Below are 15847 nucleotides of genomic sequence, written 5' to 3'. Positions count from 1 at the left end.
TCAGGAAATAAGGTTGGGAAGCTCATTTCAAAGAACCACAGAAAAAATAAGACACATATCCCTTGACAGAAAATTCCATTACTTTTTCTGTAATAGGGAGGGCAGCCTAGGAAATCATGTACTGCAGGAATCATCAGCTAAAGCAACTCAGCCATGCCTGATCCCTGGTGAAAGGGATGCACAAACCCTCTTTTACAGACTTCTCTCTCAACTACAGATTTTTTATCATGCCTACAAAAGTGTAAAATACATCTTTAATTATATTCCAAGAGATGCCTTCATGTCAAATCTAAACATCAACACACAGGAAGCATTTAGAAAATCAACACAGTAACAAGGACATTGCACACATGTCGTAGCAAAGTCATTGTATATTCACAGGAACCACAGCTGTGTCATTTAATGAACTATCAATTACTGTTCGTTCACAAAAAGGTGTTAACAAGCAACCCACATGGCAAGCTATTACACAGTTTAAACTATTTCCAACCGTTTAAAAGTAATTGGTCTCCATAAAATATAATTTAGGTAGTGAATCTGACTTTTTAAAAATGGTTTAATTTAGAGGACTGTTTGCAACACTAGCATTATCTGTAAGAGGACTGACAAACCATTTTAGTGTTTTAAGTGCTGTTGGCCCAACCTCCCATTCAGCAGGCAAGGTGTCACCTGTCCCTTGATGCAGAACCTGGATAGAAAGATCCTTCTGAGAGCAGTGACTGAGCTGATCAATCCACAGGGAAGGATTTAACAGCCAGGTCCTGCCCCTTTGGCCTGCACACAGAATTTCCATACAAGGAGGCTCATGACTGGTTTGGTATCTCTGATGCCACAGTGACCTAATTAGTGATTTGAATTGTTGATGCAAGTATCTCTCTTAGGAAGTCTAAGAAAATAATTTTTTCAAGGACCAATTTTAACTAATTTATTTATAGATCTACTGAAACATGATTCTCTTCTTAAAAATTGTTGTCTGCTTGGATGACTGTACTGTCACATTCATAAACAAGTTTTATTTTGGTATAGCTGCCAAATATCATTTAGTCTAATTTGTTAAGAGTAATTTGTTACTTCCTCTCAGTAATTTCAAACACCTGCACATCTCTGCCCTTTTTATTAAAACAAACATACATTAGGTGTCCTGGCCTGACATCTTGGCTCTCCTCACCATGTACCCACAATGCACCAAATGCTTGTATTATGTTTTATACACATATATGTTATATGTGTTATGTTTTATATATATAAAACAGTTAAATGACTGTTAACGAGGTATCAGGTGTGGTACATGAAGCTGCTGTTTACCTGTGGACCTTCCTGCAGAGCAGCACTGCACAACACACCCCCAACACTTGTGGCTTACCTTGTGGTACCATTCTTAGCAGTTACTGTTTTGTGAGTATCTGTATAAAACAAACCAGTGGTTAATAAAACAATAAGGAACACTGTTTTCACCTGAGCACAACACAACAGACAAATTCCTATGACAACAACCATGTCCTTTAAGGAGTTGTAGCAGCATCCCTTAATGCTTGCAGGAGGATACTGGGAACTGCCAAATGATGGCTGAATTGCTGACTTTGTGAGGCCTCCAGCAAGTCATTAAAATACTGCAATATGGGAAATGAAAAAAAAAAAAAACCACAAGACCCCAAATTAGTGGATGTCTATGTAGTGCATGTTTTTTTAAATGTTTGCCTTGATCTTTGTGCTTCTCTTGTACTGTGTACACAACAAGTCTAATGATGCATCTTTAGTGCCTTCTTGGCATGCTGTGGGGATTAGTTAATGACTGCACAGCTCTTTGAAGATGCTCAGGCTATTTTATTTTTAATTAATGCTTACAAGCTACTTTGAGCTTCTTTGATGAAAGGGCTTAAACAAGTACAAAATTTCAGGCAGTTATTAGTCCAACATGCAAGGGAGGAAGTGTGCTGGTTTGGTTGGGGTAGAGGCAATTTTCCTCCCAGTGGCTGGTAAGGGGCTGTGTTTTGGATGGTGCTGAACACAGGGCTGATAATACAGAGATGTTTTTGTTATTGCTGAGCAGGGATTGCACAGAGCCAAGGCCATTTTCTGCTTTTCATACTGCCAGGCTAGGGAGGAAGTTGGGGGTGCCTGGGAGGTTGGGAAGAGACACAGCCAGGACAGTGTGGCCAGTGACCCCAACTGAGCAAAAACTGTCATTCCAGACCATATGACATCATGATCAGTATGTAAGGTGGGGAAAAGAAGGAGGAAGAGGGGGACATTTGGAGTGATGAAGTCAATCCCAATACATGTGATGGGCCCCTGGTCTCCTGGGAATGCCTGAACACCTGCCTGCCCATGGGAAACAGGGAATTGTTTTGCTTTGTTTGTGTGCATGACTTTGCTCTCCCTATTAAACTGTCTTTATCTCACCCCATGAGACAGTGGGGGAGTGAGTGAGTCGCTGTGTGGGGCTGTGCTACTGGCTGGGAATAAAGTTAAACTACGGGAGAAAGAAAACAGCTCTATATATCAGATACCCACAATATGTAGGTAAATAATACTGGAAAAAAAGAAAGTTATAAAATTACAGCACATGCATACTGTTCTGAGAAATGGCAGCTCCCAACACAGGTGCTGTCTGGAAGTTTTCCATGGAAATTCTGAGACACATCATCAAGGAATGACTACAGTTTTCTAATACAGCTTTGGTGGTTCATTCTACCTAAGGACTGGAGGATTGGCTTCATATGTTGACAACAGAATACTCTCATCTCCTCCCTCCTTATCCTACATACTCCTGGGACACAGAAGTGGTAAGCAAATCCACAATCCTATTTGCAAGAGTTGTGAAGTAGTTTCCCATTAAAATTAGCATCAAAACTCTTTAGGCCCAATTCATAAAAAAGCAACCATGCAGCCATTGAGGAGTAAAGCAGATCTTTACAATATCAATACTGCACCCTCTCAGTCGTCCAGCTGGCACAGGGCTGCCACACCTCGATTTATCCAGTGCTTCTGGGGCTTGTCTGAAGGGAGTTCAATCGACAGAACATAGTTGGTTGAGTGCCCAGTGGTGGATAAGACACCTCTTCTTTCACTTGTCTTGTACACAGGGCATGAATAGATGTCCTGATGAAGAAACTTGGAGCTTTCCCCAGGTTTCAGCCATATTATGGGCAAAGGATCATACAGGATTTTTGGTAGTGATTCTCCAATCACCGAGGATTCTCTATCCCACCGTGCACCTTCCAAAAAAAGGCCTTTCACATAAGCCCCATCCTCTGGCATTTTCTCCATTGTGTCCTCCTGTTTCATCACCTAGAATGATTAAATGATTGCTTGATTTTATTTTTATCTGGACTATACTAAATCTTATAAGTGACAGTCTGAAATTGCTCCTTTAAATAAAATGCCTTTTCATCTGAAAACTCTATTTCTTTCTGCCCCAGAATATGTTTCAAGCTGTTCAAGAAAATCAAAATTCTGCATTTTTCTTACCTCAAATTCAAATCCAATGTGGTCAATTGGGATGGTGTATTTTCTGGCAAAGTTTTGTAAGACACCAGTCAAAAAAGACTGAGTGAAGAAGAATCCTGAGAGCCAAAAGACTGTGGGTGGCCCCTTGTCAACCCAATCCTGAATATGGAGAGAGAAAACAAATGTAAAAAGAACCCAACATATTTGTGAGGACTGTGAAGACACTCACTACAGCCTACACATCAGATCCTAGCAATGGAAATAATTCCTGTACAAAGATGCCAGACAAGGAGATCTTTGGCCTTGTCCACACAATGCAGAAGGAAAAATCAAAACAAGGGCAAGGGCAGAATGTCCTCACATTACAGTCAGTTATTTGGAGTCAAAAGAAGCCCATGCAATGCTCTGATCCAGCAAACAGGAAACTCTGCCACTTATACAAATCTCTCAGACACTTCTTCCTAGCTTTTTCCTCTGTTGACTTCTGTGGGGTTTCACTGCATCTCAGTATCTCACTATTTAAGGTATACCCAAAATTTTAGGGAGTTTTAAGAGTGCTAAGAGTGCAAGAGAAATAATGGAATGGTGAGTTAAAAATAAAATAGCATGTTCAAAAAGCGTGTGAAAGTGGCGTCACATTTTGTTAAACTTGAAAGATATTTACAGACACATAAATAAAATATTATAGTGCCTGCTATGCACTGGTTCTAAAGCATTCTCACACCCAGCTCAGTGTCCTTTCAGCTGGGAAGTCATTGAGACACCAATTCAAACTAAAATGAATCTTCTAGAAATAGACAGATGGAAACTACCAAAAGCAGCACTGGATTAGCACCAAGGGCTCATAATCCCAGCTCACCCAGCTAACTGCAGTGCTGCTAATGCAGAGTGTATTTGGCCATGAGTGTGTGGGAGCAGCTCACAGGCTGGAGCTACCCAGAGACTGCTGAGTAAGGACAGCACTGACACAGACTTTCCCCATCCAGCTTTCAACTACAACTCCCCAGACCCCTCAGAACCAGTTTAGCAGACCTGAAAGAACTCCAAACGACAGAGGAGATCAGAAACGTAACTTCCCAGAGGCTTCAGTGATGGATAGGATTTGGCAGCCCACATTGATGGCACTTTTCCCATTAGCATGCTGTTGAAAACATCTTCAAGCTCAGAAGACATCAACACTTGGCCTTTAACGGCTTTGCCTATATTAATGAGGCTGCTCCGAACAACTTCAGTAAGCCTTCAGAGAAAAAGAAGTTGTCATCTTATTATTTACTTCTTACTACCTGGCTAAATACCCCTCAGTCCAGCTTGAATGAAGGGTTGATAAAGGTGGTAAATATCCTGTCAGAAATTCCATATCTCACCTGTAGTTATCAAAACTTGTACTTTAGAAAAGCAGACAAATTTAAAACACATACACAGAAATAAAAGACAGTGAAAATTTTCACTCTAGACAAGGGAAACCAAGTGACGAAACCTTTAAAGCTTGTAGCACTAATTGTCATAGTGTGCTGTGGATATTGGGGCCTGGGTATCATTTACAGACTAGGGTGCTCTACCTCAACACAACAAACGCAAATCTCATTGAAGTTCATACTCCAAGAATACAGGAACTATTGCTATATTCAGGTAGTCAGCTGCAGCTTTCAAGTCTTAAAAAGATTAATCCAAAGCAGAATCTAACATGTTAAGAAAAATGTATTGTAAAAGGCTTGTTTAAGGCTTGTGAGCAGCTAGCACTGATGAACACAAGCATATTTCAGTTTAAGAAGTACTGCACAAAACACTGAGCCATACCTGTTAAATCGAATTAGTTCTTGTCTAAGAACTGTATTCATGGACTCTTCATAAAGTACTGGGTATGCCTTCATCACTTCTTCCATATCAAAGCTGTCTGGTAGTTTGGATAGGATGTCCTGTGCCAATTCTTCAACAACTTCCTGAAGTCACAAGTTTGCAGTGAATAACAAATATTCCTTCCCCCCCCCTCCATTTTTATTGAATAAATTCCACAAAACACTGTAGATTTTATATTTTTTGCTGTATAACCACATGGGTATTTTAGTCCATTTTCCTAAAGATATAGTGCTTGTATGGCACCTTTCCAGAGTGCAAGCTGATCTTTCTTCCCCAGTTACCTGAGGGGACTTGCCAGCTCCCCCTGCTTCTCTAGGCAAAGTCAGGAGCACTGCATGGAAAAGCTGGTTAGTCTCCTGGTTATCCTTGGTGATGTCTGCATTTTCATGAAGGCCAAACACTTCAGGATGTGTTGTAATTGGCAAATTTCGTATGTATTCAACATAAGACTGTAAAACAAACGTTCAGATACCAGATGTCATGCAATATGATATTCATAAATGATCAGTAAACCCAGCTGGGACAGAACCTTCCCATTTACAATTAAAGATGGTAGTTCCCTGTTAAACACATCCAGCAATTGACTCTCCACAGAGATAAATATAAAAATTCTGAGTGATTCAAAAACTCACGGAGGAGTTGTTATTACCACCCTCATGTAAGTGGCAAGAAAAGGAAAGTACATTAGAAATATCCTGGGAGTGCTGGTAGGAGTCACAGAAAGGGGTAGGATGCTGTATGTGTCATCCCTACAACTGTGGGCTACACAGATAGGTGGGATTTGAGCACATTCATTATCTCTAAGCAGCTGTTAGAAGGGGAAAAGGGGATGGAAACTGAGTATACACCTTCATTCCACCTCTTCCTCCTCATTGCTGCTTTCAAGGTCAGAGTAGTTGCAAGAAAGTGCAGAAGTACCATGTAAATTCCTGAAGCCCGACTCTTATTGGCTTTCTAGAACTGTACTGGAAACCTGCACAGGGGTAGCTCCTTGCATCAACAAATGCCAGAATATTGGATAATCTCTACATCCCCATTGGGGCGTGGTAGATATTAAGTACCAGATTCATGTTTCATACATAAGATACATTCTGGCATGGCTTTGTGATCATATGGGTTTTATTTTCTATTCGCTGTATTCAGCGTTATCCAAGCACAGCATAGGTAGGTTTTTTTCCAATAACTCAGAATTTAGACCTCTTGTCTTCTCACCTCATATGGACCATGTGGTGGTATGTAGTAGTCACCTCCAGCTGCAAGGATGTACTTCTCCTGCTCTATATCCTTATTATAGACTGTGGAAAGAAGAGACAGGAGAAGACGCCTGTCTTTATCATCTGTCACTCTTCCTCCATAGTTACACTCCCCTGGAAAAGGACAAAGAAAACCAGGACAAAAAAAATTGAAAGTTAATGAACAAATAAAAATTGCTTTGCAATAATGTGAATCTCTAGTAAGCTGAAGCTCCAAAGCTCCAGATCTTTCAAAGTTTTTAGGTCTTATACTTCAATTGATTCAATGGAAATTAAACCCTTGAAAATCTATGGGCCAAATTTATGTGTCTTGATGATGAAAGGTTTAAGAAACACTTTGAGTTGGTCTGAGAAACTGCTACTCATGTCCCAGAATTCTTTTTCATAAAGCTAATAATATTTACAATTACCAAGAACGACAAGGCTGGCAAAGGAGGTGCCAAAAAGCAGCTTATCTCCCTGGAGGAAGAGAACAGAATAGCCACAGCAACTGAGTTATTTACACACATCAACAGCTCTTGCTTTAAACCCCCGAGTATTATCACATCCTCTGGTGAAGTGCCACAGCTTCCTGTGTCAGGCTCACATTGATCAGCGAACGTGAAACAGAGGCCATCGACAGTTTTGTTTGATGTGTAGGAAGCACAGATCAGGAGGTTTGCTGGACCAATAGCAATTGTAGCCATACATGAGTCAAAATAGCAATGACATCTGGGGGTTTGGGATCCAACCCCAATGAAAATCCAATTCCAACATCCACCCAATGACAACCACATTGTATTAGGAAGGCCAGTAAAACAAACCTGTGTGGAATCCACTCCATTTGTTGAGTAAACTCACCAGTTTATCACCAAATAGAGTGATAGCTGAAAGTGCCCAGCAAAGTCAACAAACACATGTCAGAGGATGTAATGCCTGTACCTGTTAGATAGGTCAGAGCTTCAAATGGGATTTCTTCATATTCATTCAGAAACATCTGGATCTGTTGCATACTGATTCTGAGGTCAGACTCGTTGAACTCGTATGGAATATTCCAACCTGTTCAATTCAGAAAAGATACACAGGGGAGTGGTGCACTGTACTGACAGCTGGGCTCAGGAAATGATGGTGTTGGTACTACGCTGCTCCTAGAGAGCTGAAGATACATCTGCCAGATAGTCTAGAAGCAGCCCTGGATTATACCAGGCTGTTTACCAAGCATAGGCATTTTGGCATCACAATATCCTGAAAATTGTATTTTACCTGCTTGGTACTTTAAGCTAATCTGTTGCTATCTGGTCACAATGAGAACAGGACTTTAAATTCATTTATTGATTTCAATTTTTTATCTGCCCATCTATTAATACTATTTGTAGATGACACTCAGAGTAACAGTACAATAAAACAAGCAAGCAAAGAAAGAGGAACATTCTCCAGATAAAAGAATCCTTCAGAAAGCCTATATCCATAGTGCAAAGCAAAAATAAGGCTATTGGTGCAACTATCCTTCTTCACCCAGCTAGTTGGTCATGTTAGCAGTAGATGTTGCATTAGAAAATGACCTCTAGAAAATTCTGGTTTTACTCCATAGCAATAAATGAGGGTCTCCATACTGGAAGTTTAGTGTTTACCTAAACAGCTACATATTAAAATAAAGACAGTGGCTTTCAGTCAAAATACAACATTTCCTAACAGCAACCTGTTATGAAGAAGACTCAGCTGGAATGGAAGACTGAGGACTTCATGTACACCAGTGCAGAGCATAAACTTTATATAGTTATAAAAATGGAATCTATAAGTCCATACATTTCTATATGTTATGCAGAAATTCTATATAGTTTTCTACATATTTGAACATTACAGAAAAAGCTGAAGCACTAATCTTAGGAATCCATATCTTTTCATTGCTGTGTTACAAACAACACACTGCAGCTACATAGTTTTGTTTTGCACCAAGTAAATATATGCACTAGCTTTGATAAAATTATGCATATAAATAACAAAAGCAGAATTGAGGAAGACCATTTTTAATTACAAAAATTTCAAATGGATCTGGATTTGATTGTTAGTGAGAACTGTGCTAAGCTAATAATTTAATAAGCTATAATTTCATGTAATTACTGTATAATGCATTTATTTGAAAAAATTGTACTTTCCAGTCTTCCCCAGGGTAATACCTTTAGTAGCTTCAAAAGTAGCTTTGGCTGAATAAGAATCCCTGCAAATAACAGCTTTTAAACTTCATGATGTTCTGTGCAATGCAGATTGCATTCCTGTAATACTGTTAACAGTACTGCCTTTTTACAGAGAGACTCCAGCAATGCATTTCAAAACCACAAATTTTTTTTTTTAAACAAAGTGCAAAATAATCTAAAACTTACCAAGTGGACCAAAGTTTCTCCTTTCCTGCACAACAGCATGAAAAAAGCAAAGGCCAAAAAGCAGTTTTTGCCATATTTGTGGCTTTTGGCAGCTTCTAAAGAATACAGGGTCAGAGATGGGATCGTTCAGGTATGAGCGAAGGAGGTTCACTCTGACACCTTTGGGAGGCTCGTTGGTCATTTTGATGCCATTCTGGAGGATACTAACAGGAAACTTTTCTGATGGGTAACTAGTTAACCACAACCTAAAAAGAAGTTGGAAAAGCACATTATTAAAAAAACCATATAGTAATAGTAGTAGTAATAATAATGATAAAATCAATAATATATTCTTGCATATTGATCTGTAGAAGACTAAGTTTTACTACTTGCTTAACTATAAAGATAACATCTAAATTTGTTCTAAAATGCGGGCATAAAGTAGATTATATTGAACAGGTAGAAAAGATGACCTCTTAATTATGGATCTTTACTTTGTCACTGCAGATAAATGATATGAATGTCATCTGTACAGAAGAAGTTTAATTTCTTTTCTATGGTGTCTTCAGCAAATAGGAAATACTCCCATTAAAAAGTGCAAAATGCTGAAACTCCCACCTGAAGTTATCATTGGTATTCTCAGGCACTATAACTTCCTCACAGATTTTTTCCAAGGCAGGCATCCAGCTGGTTGCAAGATGGCAGTTTTGTAACACTACCCAGGTTCCATCAGTAATAGCCTGGTAAATCATTTTTTCTGCCACTGGGCCCTGGCCCTGGCCAAGTGAGACCGTTTGAATGCTTGTGCTTCCCATGCTAACATCATCAGCAAATTTTAGCAAACCTAGAATGGCAAGTTTTATACATGCAAACAACAATGAAGTCTATTAGAAAGTAGAATATGTTATATTCATCGTTTTTAGAATGCAATTAAAGGGAGAAAAGTCAACAAATATTTTACTGAATTAAAAAAGAAACCAAAACCACCTCAACAACCCAGAAGTAGTATCATATGCTGAATCAGTTACTGTGTCTCTGAGGCATATAATAAAATTTGGGGAACAAAGTATTAATAAAAAAAAACCCTAACCCCAAAACTATCCATGTTAACTGGCTGTCCTCTCCTTTGGCCCAGCGTTCAGTTCCAGGCTGCACAACAGCCCTCAGCAACTCTCTTTGTTGCATGAGTACAATTGTTTATGGGTGTTGAGCTGCAAATTGGATCTTCAGATCTGGCTAAAAATAGACCTCCAGCTTTGCTATCAAACTCAGTACTTTCTAGAAATACATCCTTATGGTATGGCTCCACATCACAATTCTTTTGGCAGAAAACCAGATTTCAAAATAATCTGGGTGGTTATACTTTAAAGGACATTTAACAAATGTGTTTTTAAATGTGGCCTATACACCATTTAATTAGTAACTGAGAGGGAGGAAACTTTCTGGAGGAGGGGTTGCAATAAAGACTGGGACAAACCTCCAACACCCACTGAAAGAATTGTAATGCACGTATAAATTATAAACTGGTCTGGATGCTACAGTCTGTTAGATCCCCAAATTGCTGCTCAGAGACTGAGATATTTCATCACCACTACTTTCATTCCACCCCCTAACAATTTTACTATCATTGTTTATATACGTGCAGATGCCAATGTTTGATATTCCATCATTGCTGTATTGTACTTTAAAGATCAAATGAGGGGGCCTGCATTATTAACAGCTTAGTCAGACTCAGTGACATTTAATCAGATAAAAAAAGACTTTTTTAATACCAATCTCACCTGCCATAGGATCAGCACCTGGTGATAATATAAAAATCAAAGGGGCACAACAATTTGAATCACTGTAACTTCTCCCAAGATCAAATGTAGGTGGTTCAATAAATGTTCTTCCCATATTGTCCACGATGAAGATCTGCACTGCTGGGATAATTTTGTCAGGTCGCAAACACCTGAGAATAACCATGCGATCTAACCCTGTCAGTTCATTCCAGTTGTCTGGGAAGGCTTCTTCGTGGGGTTTGACTGAGTCATAAATTGGCTTCCACTTGGAAGAATTGTCTCTTACGTGTTCCATTAATCCCTCGAGGTTTGTCAGGCAAGATGCACGTACGAGCTCAGCCCATGATTTGTTAGACAGCCAATCTGGAGCTGGATTGGGGTGAGGATTATCAAGAGCAACACCTCCTGTCAGTAGGAAACGCCAAACTGCATCATCTATCAGGTCCTTTCCCTTCATAATGCCTACTGTCAGAAGGAAGGAGAATAACAGCTTATCCTTTTCAAACAGTGAGCGACAGACATTATTATAAATGCTTACTGTGAAATGGTCAGTTATATTTGTAATTCTCTGCTCTAGACGTCCACTCTTTTTGCTTTTAGCAATAGATTGGACATACAAGTTAATGAACCAAATCAATGAATACTGGTACATAGGTTCAATGTTTGCCAGATCAGAGATGCAGAAGAAGACAACAGCTGAATGAACAGCAACTGGTTTATACCCCATTCGAGTAGTATCTATTTCCTGCTCAGTTACAGAGGCAATTTTTTGCTTTTCAGAGATTTCTGCAGATAATTCTTTGGATGAAGACAAAATATTAACTGCTGTTTCATCCTCTAAGATGTTTCCTTCTGACTGGGACAGGACCTCCAGGATTTTATCTTCTAATTCTTTTAGTTGTTTCTTATTGGCTGCACTTTCTACAATGAGTTGGTTTTTCTTTTCTTCTAGCTCAGGCTTTTCCTTTGCAGCTACAATTCCAAGAAGCTGGTCCTGAAGACCCAAAGGTGTAATCATGAAATTGAGTAGACAAACTTTCACAGCCACTTCAGGATAATAATGAGGATTTCTTAAGTGGGTTGTCATGTAAAACCTGAAGTCTCTTGAATATTCAATTATATTTTCCCCTAATTTCATGTATTCTACTCCTTGTTGCTTGAATGTTTGCTTTAATAAAATGGGTTCTAAGAAAGCATCTAATTCTTCACCAATATTTTCTAGCAAGATCGGTGTTCCAAGCTGAAGAGCAGTTTCTAATGTCCTCACATAATGTGTGTCAGATAATTTGATAACTGACAGCTTGTTATTTTTCTCCATGTTTTTTATCCACTTGTTAGCTTGCCTTTGAGGATCTATCATTAAAGCCCATCTTCTTGAGTTAGAAACAATTATGCCATTGTCAATGGAAAAAGAATCAACTGGCAATCCAGCAATCTGCCATGCACGGATTTTGACTGGATCCCCTAATGTATTACTCAAGCTAAAATCACTGGAGCAGGGTATGTTCTTTTCCTGGCACAGATCTTGCCACTGTGTTTGACACTGCAGGCGATAATCAACAGTAAAGGCTCCCAAATAAGCCACAGTTCCTGATGACAACAACACATCCCCGACTAGGTCTATGTACCGAAGTCCTAACAACCGTGCAGCTTCTGTCCACCTCTCCTTCTCTCCTCCCAGACCACTAATCAGCTGTTCAGCTCTCACCAGCTTTTGTGAACAACGTTCAATATTATTTTCCAGATCTCTCTTCCGGTCATTCATTTGGTCAAACTCATCTTGCAAAGCTTGAAGGCGGTCAACAACCTCCTTCAGTGCTGCTTGTTTCACTTGCAGCTTCTGCATTTGAACATCCAGGATTCCCTCAGCCTCTTGCAAACGCTCACGCTTTGGGGCAACCACTTTGGTGACACGGTCATACACCTCCATGGCTCTCACCCACTTGCAAAGCCCTTCACAGGCAGATGAGACATTTTTTACGACCTCTGGCTGAAAATCTGGATGACCCATAAACTTCTCTCTAATTTTCTTCATTATAGCAGGAGGGATCTTGTCCTTGTCATATGTCTTTAATCTCTCAAGGAACTTAATATCTGAAAGAAGTTTTTTGGCTGGCCCCCAGAAGTCTTCAAGCATTTTACCTATATTGCAAAAAAGACTAAAATCAGGCTTAATACATGTGTGTTCAAACTGAAAAAAATACTTTGAAACATAATATGGAGAATTAACATCAATGATATTGCAATGGAATTTTACTATGCAAAATAGTTAAAGAAATCATTACCTTAAGGAATTCAGACAGGACCTTCAGCATCAGTAACCAATGTCATATTTATTAATTCCATATTAATTCTAAAGCTAATTCAACCAAGCACATTAAGGGAAACAAATTACTATACAGTCTTCCTTAGCATCACCTATTAGATAAATCAGTAACTGTGGAAATATTCCTTCTTAATCTAGATAAGACTTTTTAAGATGAAAGGCATTTATATAATTCTTATTTTTAATTATAAAGAGTCGAACTGTATAGGCATAAGGTAGAAGGAAAGTGAAAGAAAGAGGTCTCTTTTCCACCTCCCAAATCCTGTGCAATCCCACAAGACCAACATTAAACCACACAGAAAAAGCTTGTTAGAATAATTACCTATGGCAGAGCCATAACTAGAATTCCCTCTCCCAGCATAACTGATAGTTTGGAAGCAGGGATTACAGGGAGAACTACAGGCTAATGGTGCACAGCACATCTCCAGCTCCCAGAGTTCCTCAAGGCAATGCCAATCTCAAGGTTGGGTCAAAGCAAGTGGAAGAGATGACTCTGTGCTGGTGACTGGGATCACATTCACAAAGCTTGTACAACAGCATCAGGCAAGGGGAGTATGTTAGCCCAGCAAAACCAGCTCCTAACTACTCAGTGTACTTGTCAGCGCCAGCAAAATGCACTTGCAGTGCACATGGCTGCACTCCTGCCAGAAGCACCTCACCAGCACACCACAGCAGCACCCACACATTCCTGGGGCAGGGACAGCAAAACAGTGTCATTACCGCTGCCAGAGGGGTCAGGTTTCCTCTCTGGTCTAATTGACCTCATGATGCAGATACTCTCCATGACGAGTTTGACAGGACCAGGCGGATTCTGCATGGATTTCACAAGAGTGATGTCGGAAGGATTCAGGGTGTTTAGAGCTGCCTCTGCTGCCTCCAGAGCTGGCAGAGCCTCTGCCAGGTCAGCTTCACATTCATCCTGTCAAGACATTGAGCAGGGTAAACCTTCATACAGTACCAGGTCTGCAACCTTGATCACCCCGCAATACAGCACAGCCTCAGAGAACCTTGTGTTAAGTACCCAATAAACAGACTCTTCACAATATTGTATTTCTTGGACAGAAAACTACTTTGACAATTTGACTGCAAAGTTTAAAGCGAGAAGGTTTGTAGAGAAATCACCAACTTTGATGAAGTGAACTGATAGTTAAAAAAGTCAGATAAGTTTTCAAGATCAAAGTCTCTCTGGTATGGCAATGAGAATTAAAGGTTAGATAGTTGTTCTTAGATCTTACAGTGCTCATCAGGTGCAAAATGGATACTGTGTAGCTTAAATTCTTTGTCATACACACTGATCTCAGTAATTATCCATATTAGATATCATTGACATTTCCAAGTAGTTAAAAAAAAATATTGAGGAATCTTGAGGCTTCCCACAGGAAATTCTGTGTTACAGACGTCTGGCTATGGCATTACCTCTAAAGTTATGCCTAATAGGACTACATGCAGCATATGCCAAATTACCTCAGCTAATTCTAAATTAACTGCCTTTGGGCCTGGAAACAGTATAAACTCATTATTCAATCTGCTGAAAATGAGAATATATTACTAGAGAAATAGGAGCTACACAGCTTTTGGAACATGAACTAGAAAGGGAAGCTATGCAGTGAGATGCAGTCATACTCCAAACAGCCCAAATTTATGGTGCTTATATTTGGAACGTGTCATTCATCATCTCCTGCAATTTTGTTACTTTAAGAGTTTGGCTCACCCCATTAACACATCATCACACCATCACAGCTCCCATTTACTTGGAACACATCGTGCTCCAGGCTCAGCCCTTGTGCACTACCTTAATAGCTTGGGCAACAGCAGCTGCATCATTGGCCTCTTTTTCATCTGCTGCCACTACCTTCTTTATTGCATCTACTTCAACTGTTTCCTTTTCAATCTTGACCATCATTTTCTCTGTTTCTGCAGAAGTTTTAATCAGTTCAGGCTGAAGGTCAGTCAGTTCTTTCTGCATGTCTGCAACCTGATGAACACAACAGGAAATCAAGAAAAAAATCTGCATGGATTTCACATCTTGATGTTTTAATTATTATTATATTAATAACAATCTTTAAAAGGACATTTAATCTAAATAATGAATTGTTCTCTATTTTTACGAAGAGCTGTTCTTTTTAACTGAATAGATTTTTTAAAAATATATTTATCATCATCTATGCAATACACTTGCTTTTTTAAGATTCGTTAATGTCAATAATGAGAAATATATTGACTTATTCCATTTTTTCTTCACAGACACTTTCAGATAAGGAAAACCCAAATAATCCCTCATTGCACAGGTGGAAATTCAAAATCCAAAAGAAACCTGGAATAGAACATAGAATTTGTGACAGCTACAGCTGCAAACTGGATCTTCTTCATCCAGCAAGTATCTGGAAGCCCCTTTAGTTTGCATCTTGGAAAGATCAGCCCTGGATGACAACCCTGGATTGGGTTAAAAAAGGGATTATTTATCTGGAACCTGCTAAATTGCCTACTGAGAATCTACTAATGAATTAATGTTTAATCTTGTTTTAAAATATTTTTCAATTTCTCCATGACTGTGAAAAGGGTAATAGGTACTAGAATGCTGAGGTGTGGATTCTCTATATAAGGTTTTGAGAAAATAATGAAATTTTTAAGGTTTATTACTTCAACATTGAATGAGTACCTTCATTTTAATTTTGTTTTCTTTTAAGTGCTATGATCCAAATGTAGAGATTACAATTTCTTCAACTTACTAAGCAGTAATCTAACTTTTCCTGCTACCTTTCTATAGAAAACCATCAATAGCAACATGAATATAGCGAAGAACAAATTAATAAGTTTTGGTTTTGTAAGTTTCAACCATAC

At 39.1% G+C, this 15847-nt stretch overlaps 1 protein-coding gene across 1 annotated transcript in view; it reads right to left on the bottom strand.

The window, feature by feature from the left end:
* Positions 1-15847, bottom strand: part of DNAH3 (dynein axonemal heavy chain 3) — a 62077-nt gene that overhangs the window by 8415 nt on the left and 37815 nt on the right. Inside the window, exons 50-61 of the mRNA XM_085074706.1 lie at positions 14799-14981; positions 13727-13925; positions 10681-12822; positions 9518-9743; positions 8921-9165; positions 7482-7598; positions 6520-6674; positions 5589-5756; positions 5248-5390; positions 4483-4687; positions 3472-3609; positions 1364-3291 (exon numbers count right to left, since the gene is read on the bottom strand). Of these exons, the coding sequence (XP_084930832.1) occupies positions 2938-3291; positions 3472-3609; positions 4483-4687; positions 5248-5390; positions 5589-5756; positions 6520-6674; positions 7482-7598; positions 8921-9165; positions 9518-9743; positions 10681-12822; positions 13727-13925; positions 14799-14981 (4275 nt within the window). The 3' untranslated portion in view covers positions 1364-2937. The remainder of the gene's footprint in view (positions 1-1363; positions 3292-3471; positions 3610-4482; positions 4688-5247; positions 5391-5588; positions 5757-6519; positions 6675-7481; positions 7599-8920; positions 9166-9517; positions 9744-10680; positions 12823-13726; positions 13926-14798; positions 14982-15847) is intronic.

This window comes from Lichenostomus cassidix, chromosome 14 (genome assembly GCF_008360975.1).
Source record: "Lichenostomus cassidix isolate B80296 chromosome 14, HeHo_3.0, whole genome shotgun sequence".
Lineage (NCBI taxonomy): Eukaryota > Metazoa > Chordata > Aves > Passeriformes > Meliphagidae > Lichenostomus > Lichenostomus cassidix.
This window is presented reverse-complemented; position numbering and strand designations above follow the sequence as displayed.